General features: G+C 49.7%; 1 protein-coding gene across 4 annotated transcripts; it reads left to right on the top strand.

The window, feature by feature from the left end:
- The first annotated feature begins 246 nt into the window (after nt 1–246).
- Nucleotides 247–26,311, top strand: ST14 (ST14 transmembrane serine protease matriptase). 4 transcript variants are annotated; one of them, XM_041480626.1, is made up of 22 exons: nt 247–362; nt 477–617; nt 4,236–4,411; nt 4,908–5,078; nt 15,324–15,483; nt 15,706–15,833; nt 16,389–16,459; nt 16,873–17,033; nt 17,471–17,506; nt 17,785–18,022; nt 18,152–18,291; nt 18,703–18,800; nt 19,276–19,385; nt 20,195–20,325; nt 20,584–20,688; nt 21,705–21,812; nt 22,184–22,297; nt 22,481–22,609; nt 22,989–23,175; nt 23,821–24,095; nt 24,400–24,536; nt 25,081–26,311. In XM_041480626.1, exons 4-22 carry the CDS (start codon nt 5,073–5,075, stop codon nt 25,240–25,242), a joined length of 2,496 nt encoding a protein of 831 aa, XP_041336560.1. In that variant the 5' UTR covers nt 247–362; nt 477–617; nt 4,236–4,411; nt 4,908–5,072; the 3' UTR covers nt 25,243–26,311. The 4 variants fall into 4 exon arrangements, with proteins under 4 accessions (XP_041336560.1, XP_041336559.1, XP_041336562.1 ...); XM_041480625.1 differs by lacking the exons at nt 247–362; nt 477–617; nt 4,236–4,411 and adding an exon at nt 4,474–4,724; XM_041480628.1 differs by lacking the exons at nt 247–362; nt 477–617; nt 4,236–4,411; nt 17,471–17,506 and adding an exon at nt 4,474–4,724.
- Nucleotides 26,312–26,759: the final 448 nt, after the last annotated feature.

Here is a 26,759-nt window from a genome sequence, read left to right as displayed (position 1 = left end):
TCCAGAGGTGGTAGGCTGGAATCATCTTTCATGTGCTTTGAATTTCTCAATAAATAAATCTGAATTTCTCACCCAAAGACTGCATGCATTTGCAGCTGCTGATCCCTCCAGAGGGACAATTCATTTGACCTCCCTCCTGTTCCTGTATGGTGAATCACCCTCTGGATATAGCCATTTGGTCTTGTGGACTATTAAAGAAATTCTGCATGAGTAGTGCAAATTTGAGCTATTGATGATTTAATTTAGGGATGACACAGGTTATGTCAAGTGACCCATTCAATGTGGATTAGTTCATTTGGGCCTGGATGAATCTTGTACACGGATGGCATCCTGCATTGAGGCTTGAAAACTGAAACTCAGAGGTCAGTATTTTAAGAAGCAATTTGTATCTTTATGTCTGGAAGTATTCACCAAACCAATTTGGTGAGCCTTGCACCCATATCTCCTAACGTTACTTTTTCTCAACTGTCCTCCAGTTTGCACCTGGAGCAGAATAAGTCGCCTGCCAAACCCAAGATCCTTGAAGCAGAAACATGCTGGTCCTTCAGAGCTCCAGAACCACGTGGTTTTGCAATGGCACTTAGAGAAGGTGCCAAACAAATCCCGGAGGAGCATCAGTAAGTGGTTGTGCTGACCCACAGCAAGGCCATCAGGGCCTGGAAAATAGAAGAGCAAACCTGCCGGAGGTCACGGTGTTCTCCCTGCATGGTGACACTGCTTGACGAGTAAAAAGGGACCTGCAAGCTGCTGGCATTGTTTGGAGCTTGTTAAGTGGCTTTAATGTTTCTATTTGTCATTCTGAAGCAATTTATGGAAACAGCAGAAAATTTTTTGGTTTGTGCTCGGGGAAGCAATGACTGCTTGGTATTTACAAGACATGCATACAAAAATATGCTTCTATATATATAAAAAGATGCATGATTACTTAAAAAAAAAAAGGAATTTGCACTGAGGGCTTTTAAACTGCTTAAGCAAAGTGCTTGTAAGTCAGCCTGTGGTGAGAATTATTCTCATGTACTCAGTTATGCAGTGAAATTATGGGTATGAGACAGTCACAAGCCCTCTAGTCACTGCGGCTTTGTGTATGACTGACCTCCCTTTGCACTCCCTTTGTGTAAGGAAGTAAGTTCTGTTTCACTGGCTAGGAATGTCCTAAGTACCTTAATGACAATCAGTAACTTGGTAAGCTGAGCTTTCGGGTCTGTCAGTGCTCCTGTACTGAGAGTGGCTTCCAACTCTCAGCTGGAAGTGGGATGGCCCCTGAAATGGCTGTGAAGGTGCTGGTGCAAAGGCTGTTATCTGTCCTGTCACTTTTATAATTGCAATGTCATATACAGCCTCTGTACTTTACCAAAAATCCTAAACTCAGCTGGGCTGTTGTTCCAACCTCTGCTAGGACAGCTGGGAGGAGGGAACGTGTTAATGTGCAAAGCTGAGTATTTCCCAAAAAGCCCTAAGTACTTCCTTGGCAGAAAATTAGCACCCTGTTCCTTTAAAGGGCGACAGGAAAGTTTAGTCTGTTTTCAGGCAGTTGTGACCAGGAGAGCCCCCAGTCAGAGGGATGAGTCCTTTGTAATTATAATTACAAAGCTGAATTAGGCTGGTTGATAGGATTTGTTGTATTCTTATTTTTCAACTTGTGTTGAGGTGGGTCAAAGAGATGTGGGGAGGGTGAAAGAGCACGGTTTTCTGCTCACTTAGCAAACCCATGCAGTCCTTCCAATGGGAAGGAAACGTCCACTGACTGTCTATGCACCTGAATTTTAACAGTTTTGTCACGAATTGCACAGTTTGCATTAGGACTGAATTTAATCCCTGCTTATATTTTTCCTGCTTTTTTATGCTCTAAGTCAAGCATCATAGAGAACAAGTGGGTGGGAAAAGTGGTCCCAGTTCATAGATTCCACAAGGGAAGTGCTTTCTTCTCTTCGGAGTTGAGATGGGTTGCAAAGTGAGGCAGGTTTCCCAACATTTCCCTGCCATCTGGTGGAAAGAATCCAAGGGCTGTCCTACAGCCCTTGGGAGGCAGCAACAAATATTTGAACTTCAGAGAATTGCTCAGTTCACCAGCTTTTCATGCAGTGAGAGAGATGTAGTTTGGATATTACAAAAACTCAAAAGACACCTTAATGCTAGAATAGATAGTTATGAGAGGAGAGGAGTTTCCAGGCAAATATTATACCCAGATAGGCTGCTTTTGGGGTGGAAGATGGACTAGAGCAGATCTGCAGGCATGATCCAGCCAGCAGGGAGTTCTAGTGCCATCCAGGAGAGCACGGATTTTTTGATTCTCACCTCTACCAGACTAAGATCTGGGGGAGAATTCTCAACCTGTTTTCCTGCTTTAGGTGGTCACATCAACAGCATGTGCAGTGCAGTGTCCAGTACCCTGGGACAGCTGGAACATCAGGCACTTTGTTGTCTAAAAGACAACAGGAGCTGGACCATGAAACATCATAAACCCTCCCTGTGTTCCCACATCCCTGGTCCTGTCCACCAACAAAGTGAGGGAAATGTTATGTTTGCCCAATTATCCAATCACAAATAAAAGGCCAGACAAAATTAAATGTAACAATAATTTTAATGAAATTTAAATGAAATAGTTTAAAATATATAAAATTGAATTCATTCAATTAATTGGCAGTATAATTTGGTTATAATAAAATATAGTCTGGTTCGGGTAATGACGCATAAGCAAAATTACCGCGGGGTACGGAGCGCGAGGGCCTTGGGACCCCTGCCACCTCACGTACAAGCTTGCCAAGCCCAAACTTCCCCCCTTTATACTGTCTATTATCAGCATCCCCTCCTATTTTCGATTCATCACACTGGTGTCTCCACCCTCATCTTCACCTTCACCGCGCATGCGCCACCATCTTTTAGGGGGTCGCACCGCTCTTTTTTGGGGGTCACACCACATCTTTCACCAGATGAAGGCCGCTCCTCTTCCTCAGGTGTCCTTTATTTCACCTTTGGGTTACACATGCGCACCAAGCTAATATCATATATGCCAAAACCAAAATTATATAAGCCAATATAATAAATCTCGTAAATTAACATATTTCTGATTTCCACCCAAGTTTTCCCTCTTTCAGTTAATTTTAGCAAGCTTTATCTGACTCCTTTTCCTGCCTCGAACATCTGCAGAAGATAAAGGGGGGGGCGGACCCTTCCCCTCCGCTTTCCTAGCTTTTTACCTTTTTAACCATTTTGTTATCTCCAAATATTGATTACTATATCCATATTGATTACTGTTTCAATTTTATCAGCACGAATCACACCTATTTATCACAGAAACAAGGGGAGTTAGTGAAAACTTCAAGCTGCATGCCTTGTCTATAGATGTAAACACCAACACAAAGTCTGAACTTGTGGAAAATAAGGAGGCAAGGCAGGTAAGCTCAGGCACCTCTGCATGTTTATAATTAACCAAAAATAAATGGGCAATTGCAGCGCATTGTCTGCATCTCTCTGCTTTAAGCTAAGTCAAGGCCTCAGTTTACACATTTGCAGCTCGTTAGAAGACAAACTTTACCTGACTCGGAGCCTTGGGCGTGCCCAGTGGTTTCAAAACACAGGGTGCCAGAAACCAGGCGGTCAGGCCTGTCCACTCTTGCATTTACAAGAGTAAATGTTTGGCTGGCAAACACTGCTGCTGCTGATTCAGAGCTCACAAAAGAGGTTCTCTGCTTTCACGAGCCGTTGAAGAGCTCGAGAAGGAGACCTGGCTGTCTTTATAGTCCTGGCAGCAAAGTCATATTCTAGTGTTTCCTAGTGCTTTGTATTCCTTTGGGAGCCCCATGACTGACAGGTGGCTGGCACCAGAAGCAGAGGCACGGGAAATGACCCTCCTGGATTTTGGAAGCGATTCTAGAAGCTGTCTGGGTTGTGTTGGACGCTGCCCTCATGCCCATGTTATCCCTGGGATGGAGCAGAGCACTAGACCCCTTAGTTCTGGCCAGCTTTCATGATCTCAGGAGGGCGAAGCTACTTCTGATCTCTGCCAAAATCATGTTTTGGGAGCAGGGCTCTTATTCCCGAGCTCGTGAGAGAAGCATTTGCGATCAAAGGGGAAGTTCCCATCCAAATGCCACAGTAATCCTTGAACAGTTTTGGGGAGGGGAGTGCCACCTCCCTGTTCTGCCCCAAAGCAGCATGTGGCCAATTGAGGGCAACTCACTACACTTTTCCAGCTCCTATTCTCCACAGTCAGTAATTATTCCCTTGCATTGCAGATGGAGAGGCTGGATCAGCCCAAGGTGACTGTGCCCATCCCCAGCTGTACCCAGCCTTTGCTCTGGGGGCTGCCTGTTCAGCTGGAAAGCACGGCGCTGCTGGATGACGTTTTCCTCTCCTCCCACTGAATCAGCCTTTTATTTACTCTTTGGAATGCAAAGTAACAGGACACCCTGTGAGTTTTATCTCTCTCCCAGTCTTTTGTAATGCTTTGGAAGTTGCCGGACCGGATTGAGCTTTGAGATGGGGTGGTTTCGGGGTTGCCTGGCAGGAATCTGGGTGGGAGGGCACTGTCGCTGAAACTTGAATTCCGGAGTCGAGCTAAGAGTACAATCCTTGGGCCATACTAAGGGAAGGAAAAGCCTTTGTCCCTGACTGAATCGGGCCCGTCGCTGATGTGGATGGATGGTGCTCCTTTGCTAGAATTCCTGGCAACTGCCTTCACCAGAAGACTCTTCCCTCGCAGGCAGCCGGCCTTCATTCCTTATGTAAGCAGTTCTTCCATTCTTTCACGTGCATGGCACTCCTAGGGCTGAGAGCTGATGCAGAAGGATCCTGCCTGCCCCGACAGTGTTTGCTCCTGCAGCTGATCCTTGTCTGGGGTTCGAGCTCAGGGCGATTTTGCTCTTGCAACTCGCACAGATTCTGACCAAGCCGGACTTGATTCTCAGATTTCAGGGCTCGCCTTCCTCCCAAACCTCCGCTCCGCTCTTAAGATGCTGTTGTGGCTACACTGAGACAACGCGAGGAGGAGGAGGAGGTGGTGACAGCTTTTATTGGATAAACTGGTTCCAGCGGGAGCAAACAGAGGCTTTGCGGCTGACTGCTGCCGTTGCATGCGGGTGAGTGCCTTGAACTTCATGCTTTATTGCGTTTTCACCGTGCCTCGGCTGGGCTCAGCATCTTTCAGTCAGACGTGGAAGTCTGTCACCAAAAAAAGCACGTGGCAGACAGGTTGGGAATTGTTATTGTATGTTTTGGGGCTGTACACTGCCCAGGAGGGGACCTGCTCCCAGCACGGTGACTCGGTAATGGCTGCAGCACTGCCATGTGCTGCTCCAGCAGCAGAGAAACCGGAATCCTGGTATTGAGGCCTCGAAACAGCCACCTCCCAGCTATATAATACTTATATTTTGCACATGTATTGCTTGCTGGTTTTCCCCACGGTGGTTGTGTCCCCTTGTTCAAAGAGGGCTCATGAATTAGTCTGTAAAATGTCAGTGGCTTGAATGGCCGGAAACTGAGCATTCACAGCTTTGTGTCGAACCAGGGATTGTGGATCTTCACATTTTGCCCGCATCATCCACATCCCTGAGCACGGGTGTTTGCCTGGCATCAGCCTGGGGGAGATCAGTGGATGCGCCAAACAGGAAGAATGTGTAGAATACAGGAGCAGTGGTTCAGCTGGGAGCAGCTGCTTTGTACCCAAAATATGCTGTTTCATGGGGGTGTTAAGACAGGCTGCAGCCGGGCAGGTAAGGGAGTGGCTGTAAAAACAGGGCTGGGCATCAGCGGGAGCGCTGAGAGCTCCTGACATGAGCAACCTGACTAACACGGCACCTTTTCAAGAGGAATACCTTAAATTCGGGGATGCTGCCTCCTGTGCCGTGTTCCGCCGTGGGTGGAATTCTGGCAGCTGCTGAGGCGGCAGAGGAGGTGGTGGTTTATGTGTTTCTACGCCACAGCAGGCTCAGAGACCTCACTCCATCTCTATTTTTTCCCCCCAAAAAAAACCTGTAAAAATTTGCAAAACTTCTGCTCCGCAGGAGACAATGTAGAGCAAGGGGAAACAAAGGAGACTCAGCAAGGGATTTTCTGCGTGTGATCAGCAACTCTTGTTATACCAGAACAAGAGTTCTGGGCAATTTTAAGTGTTCCAAGTATTAAAAAAATTCACTTTCAGGGCTGGATGCAATTGGTGTAAAAAGGTTTGGCTCAGCAGAGGGGTGGCCAGTTCAACTTTTGATGGGCACATCGCATATTCATATGGACTGTGACATGTAAGATGGAGAAAGGAAGAACTTTTACATGAAAAAGTGAGTTTGATCCAGCTATTTTAATCCTGACTTGCTCTTGAATGTGAGAAACTTAAATATTGGAGTGTGTATATGAATCATCTTTTCAAGAGGGGGTAAATAGTGAAGTAAGACTGAACGCAGCTTTCAGTGTTACAAATTCTTATAAACCTGCATTAGAATGTTCTCAGAACCCCGGTTCCTCCTTTCCCTCTCTGTTTAATATTAAACCACACAGGGCCCAGGGTTTGTTGCTATGTGAGCATCCCGAGTGTCACATTTGGGTGCACATGCAGTTTCTGCAGCACTGCTGTGTTGTTCACTTTGCATCCGGTCTCTGTTAGCCAAGAGAAAGCTCATTCCTACAGTGATGTAGCCTTGCTGAGGGCAGATTTCAGGCTGAGGAAAGGGAATATTTTGCTTCTGAGTGTACCAAACGTTTTTGGGAGCATGAGGCTTGTCCCTGGGGTAAACTGTTCGTGCTGAGTGCCCTCTTTGCAGTGGGGTTTCATAGCACGGTAATGTTGTCACCTGAGGAGGGATGAGACCCTGGATACACAAAGCCTTTTTTTAGGAACTGTGCACCTCTGCATGCCAGCCAGCCCTCCTACCGATTGCAGGGCAGCTTCTCTTGGTAGAAGACAAGATTTTTCTGGTTTCCAGTGGTAAAGCAAAGCTTGTGGTCGAAGGATCTCTTGGATGATGCTGGGCTTTTGGGCGCAGCTTTTTGGGCACAATGTTTCCCTTATTTCTGTAGAGAGGAGAGGCAGGAGCGGCACAGCACCTGCGGGGTGTTTCCGGCTGCTCACACCTGCCAGGAGCACAGGGAGGAGGAGCTGGGCACCGTGCCGAAGCCGGAGCCGCCGCGCCATGGCGGCCTGAGCCGCGCGGCGCTGCCCTTGCCATGGAGCGAGGCCCCCCGGCCAGCGGTGCTGGCGTGCGGTACAGCACCCAGCTGCAGGTGAGAGCACACCTGGGCGCGGGGAGCTCCCAGAACCCCTGCCAGCCTTTGGCTGAGCTGCCTCGTCCTCTGCTTGCTCTGGTGCCTTTGAGCCTGATGGGTTCAGGGCTGCTCTGGATCCCTCAGGAAGGGTGGATTCCAGCTCACCCTTGGGTAAGGTCAGGAGAACCTGTTTTGGGGTCTTTGCTGAGCTCAGCAGAGCAGAAAAAAACCCCAACTTTGGGGAAGTGGAGATCACCTGTCTGTGCTGGCTTTGGGTCTCCTCGGTGTCGGTGCTGCCGTTGCTCCAGGGGTTTTGGTTTCAGCTTAAGCTGAGGGCAGTGGGGTTGTGAGTAAAGGTAAACTCCATGCTAGTGAGCTATGTGCAGAGCCTGGCTCTGGGTTGTTTAGCAACAGATCCAACTAAACCTGTTTTAGCGTTGTAAAGGCCAGTTTTTAACCAAGGGCTGTGGGGCTTCATTAATTAACCGCTGCGTTATCATTGTATTCTGAGACCTGATTGAGCTTCTTGTGTAGATTGTCCTGGCTGAGGGTCAGGCACGGACGGCTGAATTTGGGTTGCACCTCCAGAGCCTGTTCTGTGCCACAGAGCTGTTCCAAACAGGGTTTTGGGTTAAAGCAGGACAGCAGCGTTTCCCACCCTACCTGCAGGCTGTGTGGTGTCTGTCTCCAAGGCCTGGCTTTAGTAGTTATTATCTCACAGCAGCATAGGAGCTGCTGGTTCTGGCACTGATCAAAAAGCTGGCCTGCAGCAAGAAATTTTCCCTTGCCTCCAGTCCCGCTGTCTGGTGTGTGCCATGACTGGGAGTGGGAAGGAGATGCTCTGTCTGAAGCAGTTCAGCTCAAGCTCCTTATCCCTGGCCAGGCTGGGGTGACACCTGTGGGACACGATCTTCCCTGCCTGGGTTGTTCTCCTGGCAGAAGGTAGCTTTGTGCTCTGATTTGTCTTTGTGCCAGACTGAAGGCTCAAGCGGGTCCCTTCCCTGGTTCTGGATCAGTTTTCCCCCTGTGTCAGTTCAAGAGGGACTGATCTGATCCAGAGCAGCTTCCTTGAAGACAGTACCTACCCTCCTGACAGGAAACAACCCAAGGATTTTGTCACCCGCGGACTGTTGTTGGACTTGGCCCCTTATAAACATGAGAGTGGAGGAAATTAGTGGTTTTGCAACATCTTGTGTCTCCTCCTGTGCTGGTAAAGGAGCTGCAGTAGTTGTTGGGCTGAGGAGAAGCTGCTGCTCTTCCTTGGAAAGGTGCAGAGTGTTTCCTTGGGGTAGTGGCTGGCAGGTGAGCTGCTGCTTGGGCCAGTTTGACTGCTGTTGGTGCTAAAAGCAAACAGGGATAAGGAAGACACAATGAGAAAAGGGCTGAGGCCAGACCTTTAGTCAGCAAACGAAAGATCGCTCTGTAAAACCCTTGAGGGAGCAGCGAGAGTGTTTTGAGGGCCTGGCTGTGAGGAAGGTATCGGGGCAAAGGTTCTCCCCTTGCCCAGGGTAGAATGTATCATTTCCATCCAAAGGCCGCCGGGGGCAGACTGGGAAGTAATATGCCCTGCAATATCCGGGCCATGGGCTGGGATGGGGAGGGAGCAGCCAACAGGGATGGGTTTGGCAGACAGAGACTTTCCTGGTTGAAGGTGCTCGTGTTTTCCTTGCTTTTGGCCTCAAACATTGGAGACTCGTGATCCTGATCCACCTCAGAACTGCAGGAATGAGTTGAGTGTCGCAGGGATTGTGGAGGTTGAGGTCTGGGGCTCAGCTGCTTTGGTTAAGCTGCTGGAGGCAGTTCTGTTTTCCAGACAGTTCTGTCTGTACTAGGAAAGACATACAAGTGATTTAAATGAGCTGTTTGCATCTGTGGCATGTTTCCCTGCTGCTCTTGGGACATCAGTGTGTTGTAAGGAGGAATTTCATGGCCCATAGGTACACAGATCAGGGCTGTAGAGTACCTTTATTCCCAGCTTCTCCCCAAGAGTTGCTAAGATTTAAGTGTAAAATTCTCTACTACCACAGACACACAGAAGCGTGGTAGCTTTTTCTGAGCTGCTGTGATGCCGGACAGAGCTGTACCGATCAGCCCTGGATGGGACAGCAAGCCAAGCCTGTGCTATCTCTGCAAACATTAACATTAGTTTCTTCTAAAATAAACCTAAAGGAATTTGTTTTCTACTATGACTCAGGGTGGTCACAAGACAATCTGCTGTAGAGGGTTAAGCTCAAACTTGATATGTGAAATAGGTGTGTGTGACCTGTATCTTTCACTATTGCACCTGCCCTTTGCACCTGGAAGATGCACAGTCTGGAGGATTCTGTCCTTTAGCTCTTGCCCCATATTCCCTTTTTAGTTTTGATGTCATCATTTTATAGCTTCATTGCCCTTAATACAGAACTGAAAGAAGGAAAATAATGCACTGGCAAAGTTTCTTCAGTGCTTTGCTGCCTGTGGTGGAGCAGCACAGCACGAATACGCCTTATGTAAACTTGTGTGCTGTTTTCATATATTTCTTATCAAGAGTAAGAAGAGGAGTGAGAAGATGATTCTTATCAGATCTTTTTCCAGAGGAGTTGTTTGGGTTTGCAGCAAGAGTTGGTGCAGGAGTTGATTTAAGGATGGTGTAGCTGTACTTGAGCTGTTTGGGTGAAGTGAGTTGCACATGCTGTTCACATTTGTTTTACTTCTTCTGATGGGTAACAGGCTGTTTTCCCTCATACCAGCACCGCAAAGCTGGTAGGGCTTTCAGCGTGATCCAGGAATTCTCAGCTTTTGAAAATACAATTTTGCTGTCTCTTTTTGCCACACAGGCTCACCCTGTTGGTCTCCTGAGCTCTGAACTGGCTTGCTGGCTATGTTCTGAGACTGTGGCCCAGTCGACGGGTTTCATTCCTCTAATTTCTCATGTGGTATTTATTTTAGTTTTTATTGAACACCACCCGAGGCAGGTGTGGCTAAAAAAGGGGAAGTGGGAATTGCCTCTTGGATACACAGGCTAGGGTCTGCAAGTTGTAATTATCCTCAAGAGTCTAACCATGCAGTCCAATGACTCTGCTTCATCTCTGACATCCCTATGCCTCCTCCAGCCTGGCATTTTATGGGTTCCTTTTCTTGGTTGTTTGCACTGGTGTCGGACAGTGACATTTTTTGCTGTGAGATTTTATTTGGTTGCACACCTGCTCTTACCTTGTATGATCTGGGCAGTTTTGGCCCTGAGCAGTCCTGTGGCAGACCAGCAGAGTCTGGAGTGGGGAAAGTCAAAGGAAGTAGATAAATCTTGTGTCTGGTGCTGGATGAACAAATTACCTGGTGTTCATAAAGGATAGGTGAAACTAATGGCCAGGAGCCCAGTCCTTCTGTGGGTCAGAGTCCTGTAAATAGATGCAGACACTGAGGGAAGAGATGGAGCAGCTGTTTTGGAGGAGAGGGGGAACAGTAAGGTGTTTGGTGCCTGGGACACATCACCATCTGGGAGTGCCAAAAAGGCAGAAACTAGCCCCTGTGGGGGATGATGATTCCAGTGGGTCCCCTGCTTTGCACACATCATGCTGGAGAGCTGTATTCCATGGCATATCCTAACCTTTCCATGATCCCCCACTGCAGGAGAATCTCTCTGCTTTGCCATGAGGTCTCCAGTGCAGAACTGGTTCCCACCACCCCCTTGTGTGAGCTGCATTTCCTGCTGACAGAATTAGTCACTTCTGCATCTGGTTTGTCCAGTTGGACAGAGCACAGTCACTGTCTAAAAATACATTGTGTGGCTTAGAGAAGGAGGAATGGGAGGTCTGCTCTCCCCAGGACTGAGCTCAAACTCTGTGCAGAGGAGCAGGAGCCCTCCAAGTGCTCTATAAATGCATCTATGTGCACTTCTTTTCCAAGTTTCTTCATGGAGTTGGTACTCCAGGGGAGACTGAGGCATGAGAGAACTGGGGCAGTGCCTGTCTGAACTTTTCCCTGGATTGGTTTTGCTGCCACAGCTGATGCTGTGACCAGTGTGGGTCACACTCCCTGTGTGGGGAGCCTGGCCATACCAGCAAGGACTGAGTGAGGAGATGCAGGAGGAAGTAACTGCAGGAGTGACTAAGGCAGAGAGAATATCAAGGGAGGTTTTCTGTTAATAATGTTTATTGGAGCAGTTTCCTTGAGAAGGGTGAGACAGTTGCACCTTGAGTCACTTGGGGCTGGGGATGGTTTCTGGAGGAACCATGGACAAGGTGAGACCAGTACGTGTTCAGCTCCTTTCTAGTTTACAGTTGCCACTGTTCAGAGCATGCGAGGGAAATGTGCAGCAGCCATCAACTAAAGGAGATTAACATAGCAGTTGTCTTTTTCTTGATTTAACTGTGATCTTTGAGCCTGTCTTGCATGTGATTTCACCTGGTTTCCATCTAGCTTAGAGGATGGTGGCAGGGTGTTTTTCCTCCCAAGTGTCGGGCGCAAAGGGGATGTGGAGCACAGGGAGTGAGAGGGGCAGAGGCTGAGCTGCACTTGTGGGGCACAGGCTAGTCTGGTCCTCAGGTCACATGGGTGGGTTTTGTGCAGAGTGTGGGCAGGGAGGTTTCAGCCTCTTAGAGTTCAGGACACAAGGCCTCATCTGAGACCTTCTGCATGGCCTGATCCGTCATTCCAGCAGTGCTTGGGGAGGCTTCAGATTCTTCACTGGGTATTGGGAAGAGTTTGCAGGAATGGCTGTTGCTCACCCTGGCTGTGATGGGTGAGAGCTCTTCACACAAGTGTCTGTGTTGGCTGAGGAACATAATGGCATCGATAAGGTATGGGAATGGGAGAGGACGAGAGCTGGAATACAACAGGGGGGGTGAGGAGGGAGGGAAACCTCTTTGGATCATGCCTCCTATCTGCTTGTAGTCACAGGATAACTTCTGGCAAGTAACAGTGTCAGTGGCTGCTTGTGCACCTTGTACTGGAGGGAAAACAAAAGTAACCTTCTCAGAAGTCCCTGCACTCCTGTCACTTCTCCTGTGTTGCTGCTGGCTCAGCTGTGGAGCAAGAACAAACTGACAAAGGCATGCTGTAAACTCTCACAGGTTTAACATTTTTCATACTTTTTTTTTTCCAAGGAAGGCAGAGAAATTGCCTAAAGAAAGAGCAGATGTTGAGTTTTCCTGCCTAATTTCCTTGCTCCCAGGAGCAGTACATGTGCCTGTGTGTGCTGGAGGCAGAGGGGAGCTCTGTTTGCCGTCTAATTTAATCACAGCAATGATTTTCTCCCTGGGAGAGTTTTCACTCTGCAAGGACACAATCTTTAGCTTAAAGGGGATGTTACAATGCATCAGCCACGTTGTTGTGCGGTGTTGTACAGCAGGAGCTCCTGCTTGCTGCTGACTCTTTATTTTTCTTCTGACAGTTTGGTGAAATGGAAGTGTATGAATTCTGCAGAGGGCTGAAGGTCCCTGCAGCTGCAGAGTTTTCTTATGGAAAATTGGTTTTCTTTGCCGTTCTTCTTCGCTGGCTCCAGGAGGTCTGGGGAAACTGATAGATCTTTTAAGCACCTGAGAATGTCTTCTTGCCATAGGCTCCCGAAGATGTTAATAAAGAATTAAATACTTTGCTTCCTGCCAGCAGCAGCAATGTCTCGGAAGTCCTGAGAAGGCTCAGCATTGTGAGCAGCCCTCTGGAGAGAGAGAGGATGTGTTTGCAAGTTTTGTGGCCAGTTTCTTCTCTTTACCAGATTTTGGGGGGTTTATTTCATGACTGGAAAAGTGGTAGGAGCCAGTTTGAAAGACAGTGTGTCAAACTCCAGGTAGTCTTGACTTTGATTGAAGAATTTCTTGATTTAGAATGTCTCTATGTATTTAAGCTTTATTTTGTGTGTCATCTGTTTCAGAGTTTCCTTGGGTTATATCTTCAATCTTTTCCTGTATGATCAGAAGTTAAACAAGATTCAGAGCATTCCCCACGGGATTGTCCTCTGCAGCCCTGCTAGGTCTGTTTATTTTGGAGGTGGGTGGATTTTGGGGATGGAAACAGTTCATTCTGTCTAGTCGTAGGCAGTAAAACTCAAAAATGAACAAAGGCTCCTTCCCTGAACCGCCAAATGATAAACTGGAAAGATTCTGAGAGCAGGTGGTATGAAAACCGGTGGGTTGCTCTGGTCTTGGTGGTCTTCTGGTGTTTGCAGAGGATTAAACTTACAGAGTCCTCGACAAAAACTCGGAGTGAGGTGCCTGCCACTTCTCTTTCTGTTGTGAAGGGCCCTGGGCAAATACCTCAAGGAGGGGAGGCTGCAGTGTGGTGTGGAGGGTGGGAGAAGAGCACAGGCATTGAGTGTAGAAAAGGGCAAAAGAAGTGGGGGAATGGTTCAAGTGGGAGCTGGGCTTTCCTGCCAGGCAAGGCTGGGGAAACATAAGATGAAGTACTGGAAGTTCAGTGAGGAAATGCAGTGAAGGTGGCTTTTTCCTTATGTCTGTACAGCAGGCTCAGAGATCCCTCTGTTTGCAGGATCCCCTTTGCTAGTTGTTTTTCATAGAATCCCAGAGTGTTTTTGATTGAAAGGGACCTTGAAGCCCATCCAGCCCCATCCCCTGTCACGGACAGGGATGCCTTCCACTAGACCAGGCTGCTCCAAGCCCTGTCCAGCCTGACCTTGGACATTGCCAGGGGTGAGGCAGCCACAGCTTCTCTGGGCACCCTGTGCCAAGGCCTCAACACCCTCAGAGGGCAGAATTTCTTTCCAGTATCCTGTCTAACCCTGCTATCTTTTCATTTCAAAGCCATTCCCTTGTGTTCTATCAAGCTATATTCCCCTAGTCCATATTTTTACTGAATTTAGGGGCTTGTGACATTTGCATCACATTAACCCAAGCTGTTGGATTAGGTTTGTGTGAGCCCTGGGCTGAGAGAGGACAGGCAGAGTCTGACTCTGTGTTTGTGGGGACAGCATCACCCTCCTGGAGCACAGGGCACGTGGAAATGCCACGGATTTGTGTGAGTTGGCACTTTGTGCCATGGTGTCCATACTGAAGTTCCAGAGCCCAGGAAGCCGCTGAATGCCTGTGAAGGAGAAAATGGGAAGGTGGTGAGCAGAAAGGTGAGGGATCCTCCTGTTCTGGGTCTTTGCAGCATGTGCAGAGCCCTTCCTGCCCAAGGGAGGCACAGATCAGAAGCAGATGTGGTGAGCTCTGGCCATACCACTGCCAGTGCTGGGAGGAGAGGAGGTGCCAGGGTAGGTGCAGATCCAGGCCCTCATGATATACAGCAGTACCAAGGATGCTGTGTGGGATCCTCAGAAAACATCTGGGTCTGCAGCTGTCCAACCCGCCCCCTGGTGAGAGGTACAGCTACACAAGCAAGGCAAGGATGGAGGAACAGGACAGAAGGTGTGAGAAAGTGAAACCTTGGGATACCAATGGTTTTACAGCTGATATAGAGCTCAGGTTTTACAGCTGATACTGTAGAGCTCGATGCTTCAGCACATTTTCCACTTCCTCACCCAGCCCATTATGATGACAGCAAGAGCTGTGTCATTCCTCGTTCCTCTCTTCCGTGTCTTGTCCCAGAAACATGGCTGCTCATGGGTTGTGGGGATGTTTTGTGTGTTCATCTTAGTTTTTTGGTTTATTTCTTTTAACAAGTATTTGTGCTGGATGAGAGATTCCAAGCAGAAACACAGGAGTGCTGGTGGCTCAGGAGGCATGACAGCTGTGAAAATGTAAAGGAAGGAAGCAGCTTGATTTCTTCTTTTAGAGAAATGCTATTTATAGCATGCTGTGCCCCATGAGTGCTAGGTGACTCACCTGCACACAGCGAGCACTTAGTGGGGGTGAATTTTTCTCCGCAGTTTCATCTGCTGAGGCAGATTTTGGAGCTTGTGGGCTTGTGACCTGCCATGGTCACAGGAGGGTATGTGGACTTGCCCCTGAGTTTGCTTGAGCTCGTGACCTTATATTAGGCCCAAAAAGGAATTAGGTATGTGCAGAAAAGCAAAGAGGAAACCTTCAGGGTTTGTTCTGCCATGGCTATGAAGCTGCTGACACTGAGGTTTGCACACAGTGCTGCTGCATTCCTTGTCCCCAGACCTGCTTCAGGCTGCTCTGTGGCTGGACCGCCCCAAGCCAGGCTTTGAGAACAGCTTTCCCACTGTCCTGCCTTCTCTCCTCTCCCAGGACATGAACAACCTGGATGAAGGGGTGGAGTTCCTCCCTGCCATGAACTCCAAGAAGATGGAGAAGCGTGGCCCAAGGCGGCAGGTGGTCATCACTGTCCTGATTGTTGTTGTTCTGCTTGTCTCCCTCACCACTGGCCTCCTGTTTTGGCACTTCAAATGTGAGTGTGACATCTGATGGGTGGTGACATGTAGGGTAACACCCTGGGAACGTATCCATCCACATGGAAAAGCTTTGTTACCTGGTGTTGCTCACATGTGCCCTCTCAAGCTCTGGTGACCCCATTTCCGCCTCCCTGCCCCATTTGTTGTCACTGGGGATCTGCTGTGACAACAGTCCTAGCTCTGACTGCCCTTCCTGACCCTGAGCTGTTCTCTTCCAGATAGGAACACACCTGTCCAGAAGGTTTTCAATGGCCACTTGCGGGTTCTGAACTGGGAATTCCTGGATGCCTATGAGAACTCCAGCTCTCCAGAGTTTAGTATGCTGGCCAAGAAGGTGAAGAGCACGGTAAGAGGTTTCTTGCCTCGCTCCTTCTGCAAGCAAGGAATTTTCCTCTTGCCCTATGGCCATGAGGGTATACCATGTAAGATTCCTTGGAGCTTTCCCTGCTTGCTGTGTCACACTGGCTGCGAGCAGGGACCTTCTTTGGAGCTGGATCTTAACATCCCAGCTCCATCCCAGTGCCATGGCATCTCCCAGTGCCATAGGAGCTGCCAGGGCACGTCCCAGAATCACTGAATGAGTCAGGGCCAGGAACTGAGGCAAAAGGATGTGTAAAAGAGCTGAAGCTGTGGCTGGTCTTGCTTCTTCCCTCCGACTTGGGGATTCACTTCCCCTAGGGAAGAGTGGGTGAGCTGAGTCAGAACAGGCTGTGATGGGCAGCTCTGGACTCTTCTGGGGCTCTCAGCTCTCCTTCTTTCTTTCTTTGGCTCTGCAGATTCCTGCACACAGGGATGCCAGGTATGTGCCCTGGTTTTCCTTTGCAGGCTTGAAGCTCTATCTTTAGCCTTTCCCTTTTCCTCACTTCTAGACATGCTGAACATCCCTTTTTAACCCTTTCAGGTGGAGGAGATCTACAAGAATCATGCTGATATTGGTCCTTACCACAAAGAGACAGTAATCACTGCCTTCAGGTGAGTTAGGTACTGCCTGAGCCCCATCTAGGATGCCAGGATATCACACCAGCCAGTTGCCCTCCTTCCCAGGATACTGGGATGGAAGTACCTCAGTAGTCACCCTGAGTGACACAGGAAAGGGTGAGCAGTTAAAAGTGACCTGAAAATGCATTTTGTTTTCTGCCAGATGTCTTGGGAAAAATCAAGGTGTGGTGCAGTGAACTGCAGTGGGTGGTGCTTGGCAGCATTGAGAGAGACTCCTCAGGCTGGCAGGGGCCTTTGCTGTTTGCTTAAATTGTCATTGAAACTCTCCCTTCCCTGTGGCCAGGCTCCAAAACTGGCTAATTAAGTAGTCTGGCCCCTTCTTCTAGAGGTATTGGAGTCCTCCCATGTCTGTCCTTGCCCTCATCACACAATTACCTTTTCCACAGTGAAGGCAGTGTCATTGCCTACTACTGGTCAGAATTCCTTGTGCCCAAATACCGGGAAGAGAGCCTGGACAGGGCAATGGCTGACAAACAAAGCCTGGTGCAGAGGTGGAACCCCCGCTTGAGAAACCCCACGCTGAAGGTGGAGTCAGTCATTGCTTTCCGTGAGTATTGGTTCCGCTGTCCCTGGGCCTCTGTGTGGGATCAGGTGGGATATTTCTCTGGAAGGAGAAGGGGCTGGTCACAGCCCTCTCATGAGAAAGCCAGTCCTGAGAGTGGTGTAAAGACCTGGATGTCACAGCACAGCTTAATGGGATGTACAACCTAAAGGGGGCTGCACGGACCTGCTCCCCTTTGCTGAAATGCTCTGTGTTCTCCTCTGAGCCCAGGGAAGAGGGACAAGGATGAGTTCTCCCTCTGCAGAGGGAGTTTGCTCCCTCAGCTCCTAGAGGCCAGGAAGGAGCAGCCTCTCCTTCCAGTTTGCAGGGAGAGATTCCACAAGTGAGGCCAGATCAATGACAGTCTGAGGAACAACCTCAGCTTTGTGCCCAGGGATTTCCCATAGCCCAAAGGGTGATGTCAGCTCTGTTTTCTCCTGCAGCTGTGGACCCCAGCATAGCTCACTCTGCCCGGGACAGTAAGTACAGTGCTTCTTCCATCTCAGTGGTCTCTTTAGGGTGGTGTTTCTCTTGCAGGATGGGGAAGGGTGTGGAGAGAGGTGCTCTGCATGCAAGGCAGATCCCAGTGTGCTTCTTGGAGCTGGTTTGGGGTTGGACAGACTGTGGCACAGGCCTTGCTGTTACCCAGGAAGAGCCATCTGCCCTGGGATAGCCTGCAGGAATTATTCTCTGCATCCCAGGGAAAGGCAGGGCAAGGCTTCTTTGCCTTGTTAACTGTTCCCTACTCTCTGGGCAGACAGCTGCATGTTCTCCCTTCACGCCAAGGAAGGGGAGGTCACCAGTTTCACCACGCCAGGCTTCCCCAACAGCCCATACCCCAACAATGCCCTCTGCTACTGGGCATTGAGGGCAGATGCCAGTTCCAGCATCAGTCTCACCTTCAAGACCTTGGAGCTGGAGCCATGCAGAGATGATAGTGACTACATCAAGGTGTACAACTCTCTGAGCCCCGTGGAGCCCCACGCCTTGGTTAGGTGGGTGTTGCTGTATGGCACCAAGTCCAGGGTGATCCTGAGATGTCCTGCCCCTGCTCAGAGCTGAGCTGTGCTGCTTGAGGCTCCCTGTGCAGCAGTGCCTTACAGATTCTGTCCTTTGCTTCCTAGGCTTTGTGGGAATTATGCCCCATCCTACAACCTGACCTTCCTGTCCTCCCAGAACGTCATGCTAGTCACATTGGTTACCAACAAGGAGGGGCGATTCCCTGGCTTTAAGGCCGAGTTCTTCCAGCTCCCAAAGATGAAAGGTGAGCAGAGGCCTTGGCCTGTTTCCCTATGTCTCCCTGCCATGGACAGCTGAACAGGGTGGTGGCTGTGGCTGTGGTCAGTTTGTCACGGATGTTTTGAGGGGTGTAGCATCTGGAAACAGGTCACCTCTTGGCGCTTGCCTTGTCTACGGTGTTCTTGACTGTGGTAAGGATGTCCCCCAAAGAGGCAAAAATGAGAATTATGTTGGATTAGACATGCAGATTGATGAAAGCACCTAACTGATCTCCTGGGTTCTCTCAAGCCTTGCAGCAAAGCTGTTCTCTCCAGAGAGTGACGTAACCATTAGAGAGTTAGAGACTGTTGCCACTGCCTCCAATGACAGCCAGCTGAGGCTTGGAAAAACCACATCTAAATCTCTAATTTATTATTACCTTCCTGCTTGTTTTTAGCCTGCGGTGGGACCCTGAAGGGAGACAGTGGCACCTTCACAACTCCCTATTACCCAGCACACTACCCCCCAGACATGGACTGTGTCTGGAACATTGAGGTGAGATGGGCCCTCTCTTTCCCTTAACAAGTCTGTCAAATGACCCTGGTCATACAGGACATGGTGCAAGGGAGCTCACAGTAGTTCGGGCCCAGAGGCTCCAAGTCTGGCATGACTGAGGGAGCCTTTAGGAGCTGGGAGCAAAGGCAGAAGAGGTTGCAAGAGGCCCGAACCCCACAGAAGCCCATGAAAAATCCTGTAACTTTCACACAAGAAGGATGAGAGTGTGGGCTTTGGGACAGGTCAGTTACTGGCTGTTGACCAAAGGTCTGGCTTCCACCCCTCTGTATGCCTGTTTCACTGGGGATTCTGGTGCCAGGGTGACTCAGTGACTTTTATGAAGCTGTTTCTTTTCTTGCTGGAAAACTGACTTTCCCTTTTTAGTTATCTTCTGTCCTCCTCCAAGCACAACCCTCTTCCTGTGAAACTATTCCTTTTTCCTTGCTCGAGAAAGCAACATCCTGTCCTTTTGCAGGTTCCCTCTATAAAGAATGTGAAGGTGCGTTTCAACATGTTCTTTGTGCTGGAGCCTGGGATCCCAGTCAGCTCTTGCACCAAAGACTATGTGCAGATCAACGGCACAAGGTGGGTGTTGGGTGGCTGAACCCATGGAGTGGCTTCATTTAGTTACACAGAACCTTGTACTTTCCTTAATCTGCTGTGGGAACAAGTGTGCTTGTGCTGTTAGGGCTGGGAGGTGGCAGGAGGGTGCCCAGGACTGCCTCATGATGAGTGGGAAGCCCCATTCTTGGTTCTGTGGTGTGCTGCAGCTGAACCGCCCCCAGATGCTCTGGAGCATCACAGCACACAGCTCATGTGTGGGAAGGCAGGAACATCTGGGGTAGGTTTGCTTGAATGAGCAGCTCTCCGTTCTCAGGGCACACATACCCTGTGATGCATTTCCAGATGTATTCCCCAGCCTGATATAAGCTGGGTCAGACAGAAAACAGTACCTCACAGGCAGGTGATCAATCTTGTTTCACAATGTTCTGGACAAGGGAGCTGACTGTGCCTCAGAGAGAAGGTTTCAAAGTCAGCACCTGCCTTTGCAGTGCTGTTCATGTACATGATCCTACCTGCCCGTGGTGAGATGGGATCCTGCACAAGTCCAGTGTATCTGGGATCAGACACATCATGGGGCAGGCAGGGATGTGGAAGAACTTGTTCCCAGTCATTTCTAAAGTCACAAGCTGGTGTTTACAACTGGCCCAAACCTTCTGCCAGCAGCAGCAGAATTTGGACCCTGAGGCCCAGCAGTCTGTGCTGGGATCAGACCTGCTCCCTGCTCTCCTGCCCCCTCAGTTCCCTGAGTGTGGAGGGAGATTAGGGATAGAAGGAGGTTTTCTTGGTGCTGACCTCCAGCCCTTTGACTCCTCTTTGCTCTCTCCCTGCAGGTACTGTGGGGAGCACTCCCAGTTTGTGGTGGCCAGTACCACTAACAAAATCGAGCTCCGGTTCCACTCGGACCAGTCCTACACAGACACAGGTTTCTCTGCGGAGTTCCTGTCCTATGACTCCAGTGACCGTGAGTTGAAACCCTGGGTCTGGGGTGGGGAAAGTGATTTCCCTGAGATGTGGAGCTGTCCCTCCTCTGTGTTTACACTGCCCTATAAACTGGGAAACAGCCTTTTCCAGGGGGATAGCAGCATGCCTTGCTTTCCTGAAAACCTCCTGGTCTTCCTGTTGTGTTCTGCTGAAAGCAGGCATAGGAAACTCTGCAGAAGGGATGTACAGGGGACACCAAGAGGGCTCATGTATGATTTTGTCCCTTTCTCCCTCTCAGCCTGCCCTGGCAAGTTCACTTGCAATACTGGCCGCTGCATCGACAGGAGCATGCGCTGCGATGGGTGGCTGGACTGCGTGGACGGCAGTGATGAGAGGTCCTGCAGTAAGTCCAGCTTTGGTTTCTCTTTGGCACAGCATGGGAAAGGCCAGGTTGCCCTGGGGTGGTTAGGCTTGTTCGGGGTAATGTGACTCAGTGCTGGCTGGAACCAGCACTGCCACCTTCCTCCAGGCTGGAGTGAGACTCAGTGCACAATTTGGGATCCCTTTTCAGCATAAGAGCTCCTGCTAGTCCAGCCCTGTCCCAGTGGCATCACCCTCTCTTTCCAGTTCTTCCCAGCTGGGAATGTGTTTTTCTGTGTAATCCTGCTGGTTGTGGTTTTGTTGAGCTGAATGGTGTGGAGGGACACATTTCATTACCCAACTGGGCAGGCTTTGCAGAGATCATCTGGAAAATCCCTGGGACACATGGGAGTTGCTTCTTTGTGCAACAGGTTTTCCTCTTGGATTAGCAGAGCTGTCCTATAGTTAATGTTAGTCCAGAGTCTGCAGTTTATTAGAGAGGATGGGGTGCCCTGCTTTGAGAGGGGCAGTTTTCTGGGGAAGAATGTGCTGCTGGCCCGTAATCCAGGTTTCTCAGGTGCTTTCCCACTGCTTGCAGCAATTGCTTTGCCTCAGTATTGCCTCTGGCTGTCCTGCTGTTGTGATGTCAGCTTCAGCCTCCACTGCTTCAGATACAACCGCTCCAAATGGCTTTGTTCTCCATAAAAGTGGAAATACTGTGATGTACTGAGTGTGTCGTGTATTTATGTACATGTGCATGGTCCCGAGCTGGTTGCTGGGATTCCCAAGTGCTTGCACACCCACTGGGAGAGCTGCCATCGTGGCTGGGTTGCTGGTGACTCCACAGGTGCCTTTGCAGGCATCTCCCCTAATTTCTAGCATTGGAACAGCCTTCCCAGGGGAGTCACCATCCCTGGAGGTGTCCAGGGAATGACTGGACATGGCACTCAGTGCTCTGGTCTGGTTGACAAGGTGGTGATTGGTCTCAGGTAGGACTTGATGGTCTTGGAGCTCTTTTCCAACCTAAATTATCCTGTGATTCTTACTCTGCTCTTCCAGCCTGTACCGAGCAGCAGTTCAGGTGCCGGAACGGCTGGTGCAAGCCCAGGTTCTGGGTCTGTGACAACGTGAATGACTGTGGCGACAACAGCGATGAGCTACAGTGCAGTGAGTGACTCATCCTGCAGGCACAAAGGGCTGAGGGCTCAAGCAGGCACACAGGGGGCAATGAGGGTGATGGAGGCTTGTGGGATGGAGAGAAGTGCTGTGCTGAAAATGAGCAGGCAAAAAAACCCAGGCATGATGAGTGCTCACCTGATACTGGTGAATGAGAGCTTAGAGGAAAGAAGGATGAGCAGAGGTGTAGGAATAGAAAGGGCTGAATAACTGAGTGGTGGTGTGCAGTTTGGAGAAGAGATTGGAGACACAGTATTTTGGAGCTGCAGAGGCTTTACTTGGGGAGGGGAGCTGGGCACAGCCGTGTGCTGAGGTGCTGCAGGATTCATGCCCAGCCCTCAGGAGCTGCTCTCTGTCCCCAGGCTGTTCAGATGACAGCTTCAAGTGCGACAACGGGAAGTGTGTCCCCAGCACACAGAAATGTGATGGCAAGGACGACTGTGGGGACGGGAGCGATGAGGGCAGCTGCAGCACAGGTGAGGGTCAGCTGCGGGGTGACTGACAGCAAACACAGCCTCTGATGGAATTCCTTGGGGCTGGGCACCCTCATGTGTGTGTTTGCATGAGGTGTAAATGCCCTGGGGTTGGGCAGAAGAGGTTAATTTGATGTGACCTCCCCAGAACTGGGGCTAACCCCTGTGCCTCCATCCTGCCTGCAGCAGGCCAGAGCACAGTTCCCTGCAAGGAGTACACATACAAGTGCCGCAGTGGACACTGCATCAGCAAACAGAACCCCGAGTGTGATGGGGAGCAGGACTGTGAGGACCACTCTGATGAGGACAACTGCAGTGAGTGCCTGAGGAATGGGGGAGACATGGGATTCTGGGCTGGGTCTCTCAGAGAAACACCCCAGTGTGGCAGAGAGAGCCCCTGTGTGTTTCTGTGCAGGAGCTTGATCTGGAAATGACCAAGCGACATTCTTTAGTGGCCTGTGGGGTGTCTGCATTATTCAGGAAGGCTTAGATGGGTAATACAGGGGCTTATCTCCCCTTTACAGAGTTGGCCAGTAAATGTTGTAGCTAATTTAGCATCTGTGCAGAGAACATCAGCCCTTCCTGACATGTGTAAACAGGGTATTTGTGCTGTCAGATGTCCTGGAGGAACAAGAGGGGAGGTGTGGGATGGGAACAGGAGAAACCAAGCTCCCCTTCTCCTTCTCTGCCCTAGACTGTGGGCTCCGCTCCTACGTCAGGAAGTCGCGGATTGTTGGTGGGCAGAACTCGGATGTGGGAGAGTGGCCGTGGCAGGTCAGCCTGCACGTCAAGGGCCAGGGCCACATCTGTGGGGCCTCGCTGGTGTCAGCAAGCTGGCTGGTGTCGGCAGCACACTGCTTCCTGCCACTGCAAGGCATCAGGTACCGGCCTCACATCACTGTGCTTCCAGGTATTTCACAGAATCACAGAATAAACTGAGTTGGAAGAAACCTTCAAGGATCACCGAGTCCAGCTCCTGTCCCTGCACAGCACCATCCCCAAGAGTCACACCATGTGCCCGACAGTATCATCCAAATACTTCTTGAGCTCGGTCAGGCTTGAGGCTGTGGCCACTGCCCTGTGGATTCTGTTCCAGTACCTGATCACCCTCTGGGGAAAAGAACCTTTTCCTGATACCCAACTTAAACACCCCCGACACAATTTCAGGCTATTCCCTCTGGTCCCATCACTGGGCCCACAGAACAGATATCAGAGTCTGCCCCTCCCTCACAAGGAAGTTGTAACTGCAATGATGTCTCCCCTCAGTCTCCTCTTCTCCAGGCTGAACAGACCAAGTGCTCTCAGCTGCTCCTTAAACAGCTTTCCCTCAAGGCCCTTCACCATCTTCGTTGCCCTTCTTTGGAAGCTCTCTAATAGTTTAATATTATTCTTACATTGTGGTGACCAAAACCACAATATTTCAACACTTGACTCTGAGAGGCATTCCTCAAGGAAACTGTTTAAGGTAGTGAATGGTGCTGTCTTCAAGATGAGGTCTCACCCTGTGTTTCATGGCCCCCATGCAGGTACTCAGACCCCAGCTTGTGGACAGCCTACCTGGGGCTGACTGACCAAGGTGACCGCAGCGGCCCCAATGTGCAAACCCGCAAAATCAAGCGCATCATCTCCCACCCCTTCTTCAATGACTACACCTATGACTACGACATCGCTGTGCTGGAGCTGCAGAGCCCTGTCACCTTCACAGCCGTCGTCCAGCCCATTTGCCTGCCCGACGCCACCCACAACTTCCCTGTGGGCAAGGACCTGTGGGTGACTGGATGGGGAGCAACTGCAGAAGGAGGTGAGCACTGGCATGTGATTTGGTGTTGCATTGATGTATTTTAAACAGGTTCCTAGGAGGAGCTATGGCTGCCACATCCCTGGAAGCATTCCAGGCCATGTTGGACAGGGCTTGGAGCAACCTGGTCTATTGGAAAGTGTCCCTAACTGTGGCAGGGGGTGGAACAAGACAGGCTTTAGTTCTGTTCAAATTCAAACCATTCTGGGATTCTACAAGTGTATGATTTCTGTGTTTCTTGAGGGAAAAAACGGGGAGCTGCTTAAAAATGTATATTTTTACTTAAGATGCTCCTCCATCTTGGCAGGCACAGGAGCCTCTATCCTGCAGAAGGCAGAGATCCGGCTCATCAACCAGACTGTGTGTAACCAGCTCCTGACAGACCAGCTGACACCACGCATGATGTGTGTGGGAATCCTGACTGGTGGTGTAGATGCCTGCCAGGTAAGACAGCACCTGGATTTAGTGCTGGTTATTGGTTATTAGGCAGGGAGACAGGCCTTTATTCAGCCCTGCTCATTCTGGTACTTCCACTTATATTTACATATTTAACATAAAACAAATCTGTGGGAATTCTCCTGGATTCAGACAATGAACAGATTACAATGGGCACCAGCAGCAAGTTGTGTCAATGCATGACTTACAACTCAAAAACTACAACCCAAAACCACAGGATTTAGACTCCATCTCACCAGACAGGAGATACAGCTGTATTCCAACTTTTGGCTGTTATTCAGAGTCTTAGCAGAGTCTTGGTCAAGCCAGGCTGCTTGACTGGTATTTTATAGCTCTTTGTTGTGGCACTGTGGCTCCTATTGCCATGCTTAAATAGTTGTTACAGGGAATGGCCAAAAAATTATAATGACAGCTGACTTAGACAGGGATTTACTGATTGATTATTTCTTGCTCAGTTTTGTGATTGACTTTTAACACTGTGCATGAGAGTGATCTATGGGGAGTGCTTATGTTCCTGTGTGGTTCTGTGCAGGGAGACTCTGGGGGGCCCCTGGTCAGTGTGGAGCCCAGTAGTCGGATGTTCCTGGCTGGCGTGGTGAGCTGGGGCGATGGCTGTGCCCAGAGGAACAAACCTGGGGTGTACAGCCGGCTCACAAGCCTGCGAGACTGGATCCAGAAGCACACAGGCCTCTAGGGATAGATCCCTGCCTGGACACCTCTTGGGCAGTGCTGGCTGAAGACACTTGGCAGTGCCAGCCATGCACAGCCTCTACTGTGAACTTGAACCCTCCCTCTACCTCGCTGCGAGCGCCTGGGACTCCATGTGCAACCAGAGCTGATGGTTTGGTTTAGCCCTTAGTCTGAGAAATCCATGTTTGGAGAAGTTTCCCTTGGCGGGGGGGGTAAGCTAGTGCAGCTCCCATGAATAATTTGAATGAGCCATCATTCAAGATTACGTATAGTAATAAACTTTAAAAAAACCTAATTAAAAAAAAGACAGTTTGTGTTTAGAGGCAAACTTTATTGGACAAGTTCAAAAACAAGGTTTCAGTATATATTCTAAGTCATGCATTTGTTTTCAAACAGCCATCCATACCCTTTCTCTGGTGTTCAGCCATGGGGAGGGTAAAGGGAGGTCTTACCATAGTTTCGGGGGGATTCCCTTTGGGATCCCTCCCTTGTCCCACACCGTGATCTCCTCCTTCTGTCCTCTGTGCAGCTCTGCTTCTGGCATGGCCAAGTCCAGAACTGGGGGCCTGAAAGAGAGATGTTGGACTGAAACACCACTACTCATCCCAAGGCAAGCCATGGGCAGAGTTCAAAGCCATCACTCATCCCAGAGAAAGCCATGGGCAGGGCTCAAACACTGTCATTCACTGTGAGGGTAGCCACAGGCAGAGCTGCTGGTACATGTGGAGATCCAGAGCCATTGGCATCACTGCATTGTGCCTTACCATTGCACTGAGCTCAGCTGATGCAGCTTCTGCTGAGCCCCAGGTGCCTGGAATCACTGTGAAGAGCACAAGGGCTGCACTGAATTCTTCTTGGAGTGCTCCCCACAAGGACAACACCAGTCAGCTGTGCACACCAGCCTTACACCTATCTGACTTCAGTAAAGAAAAATGTGACTTGTGAATGTGCTGATCTTCCTTTTTCCTCTGTAGTCTGTTCTTGCCCCAGCAAAGCACACTCCAGCTTAGTCCCTTCCTTACCTGTAAATACATTGTTTTGTAAAACTCTCAGAAATGAGATGCTGCAATAAACTGGGATATTTTCTAGTACTGTGGCTGTGTGGTTCTTCCTGAGCTTCTGTGTAAGTGTTCCTGAAACAAACCTACAGCACAGACCCCCAGTGCTAAGGGAGAAGCTGAGCCTCTCCCAGTAAAACATTTCACTACTGTTGTGCACAGCAGTGCCACTGTGGTGGAGAGACATGTAGAGTCAGGGGAGAAATCTTCACAAGAAACAGCTGTAAAGGCTCATAGGAGGATGGTTTGTGCCTTAGCCCTCCCTGCAGAGTTAAGGAACATTCTGAGATCTGTGCTTACACAATGCTACAGCAACACAAAAGGAAGCATTTACTGTGGTCATTCTCTTGCCCAGGCAGCATGAGCAGCACTTTTGCAGCACTGAGCAAATAAAAGTACAAATGTTTTCATTCCAATGTCCCACAGTTTGCAGTTAAGCTCCCCAGACACATGGCCTAAAAGC

The sequence above is a fragment of the Pyrgilauda ruficollis genome, unplaced genomic scaffold (assembly GCF_017590135.1).
Source record: "Pyrgilauda ruficollis isolate IOZ18807 unplaced genomic scaffold, ASM1759013v1 scaffold52, whole genome shotgun sequence".
Taxonomy (NCBI): Eukaryota; Metazoa; Chordata; class Aves; order Passeriformes; family Passeridae; genus Pyrgilauda; species Pyrgilauda ruficollis.
Note: the sequence above shows the minus strand (reverse complement) of the source record. Positions and strands in the feature narration are given on the sequence as shown.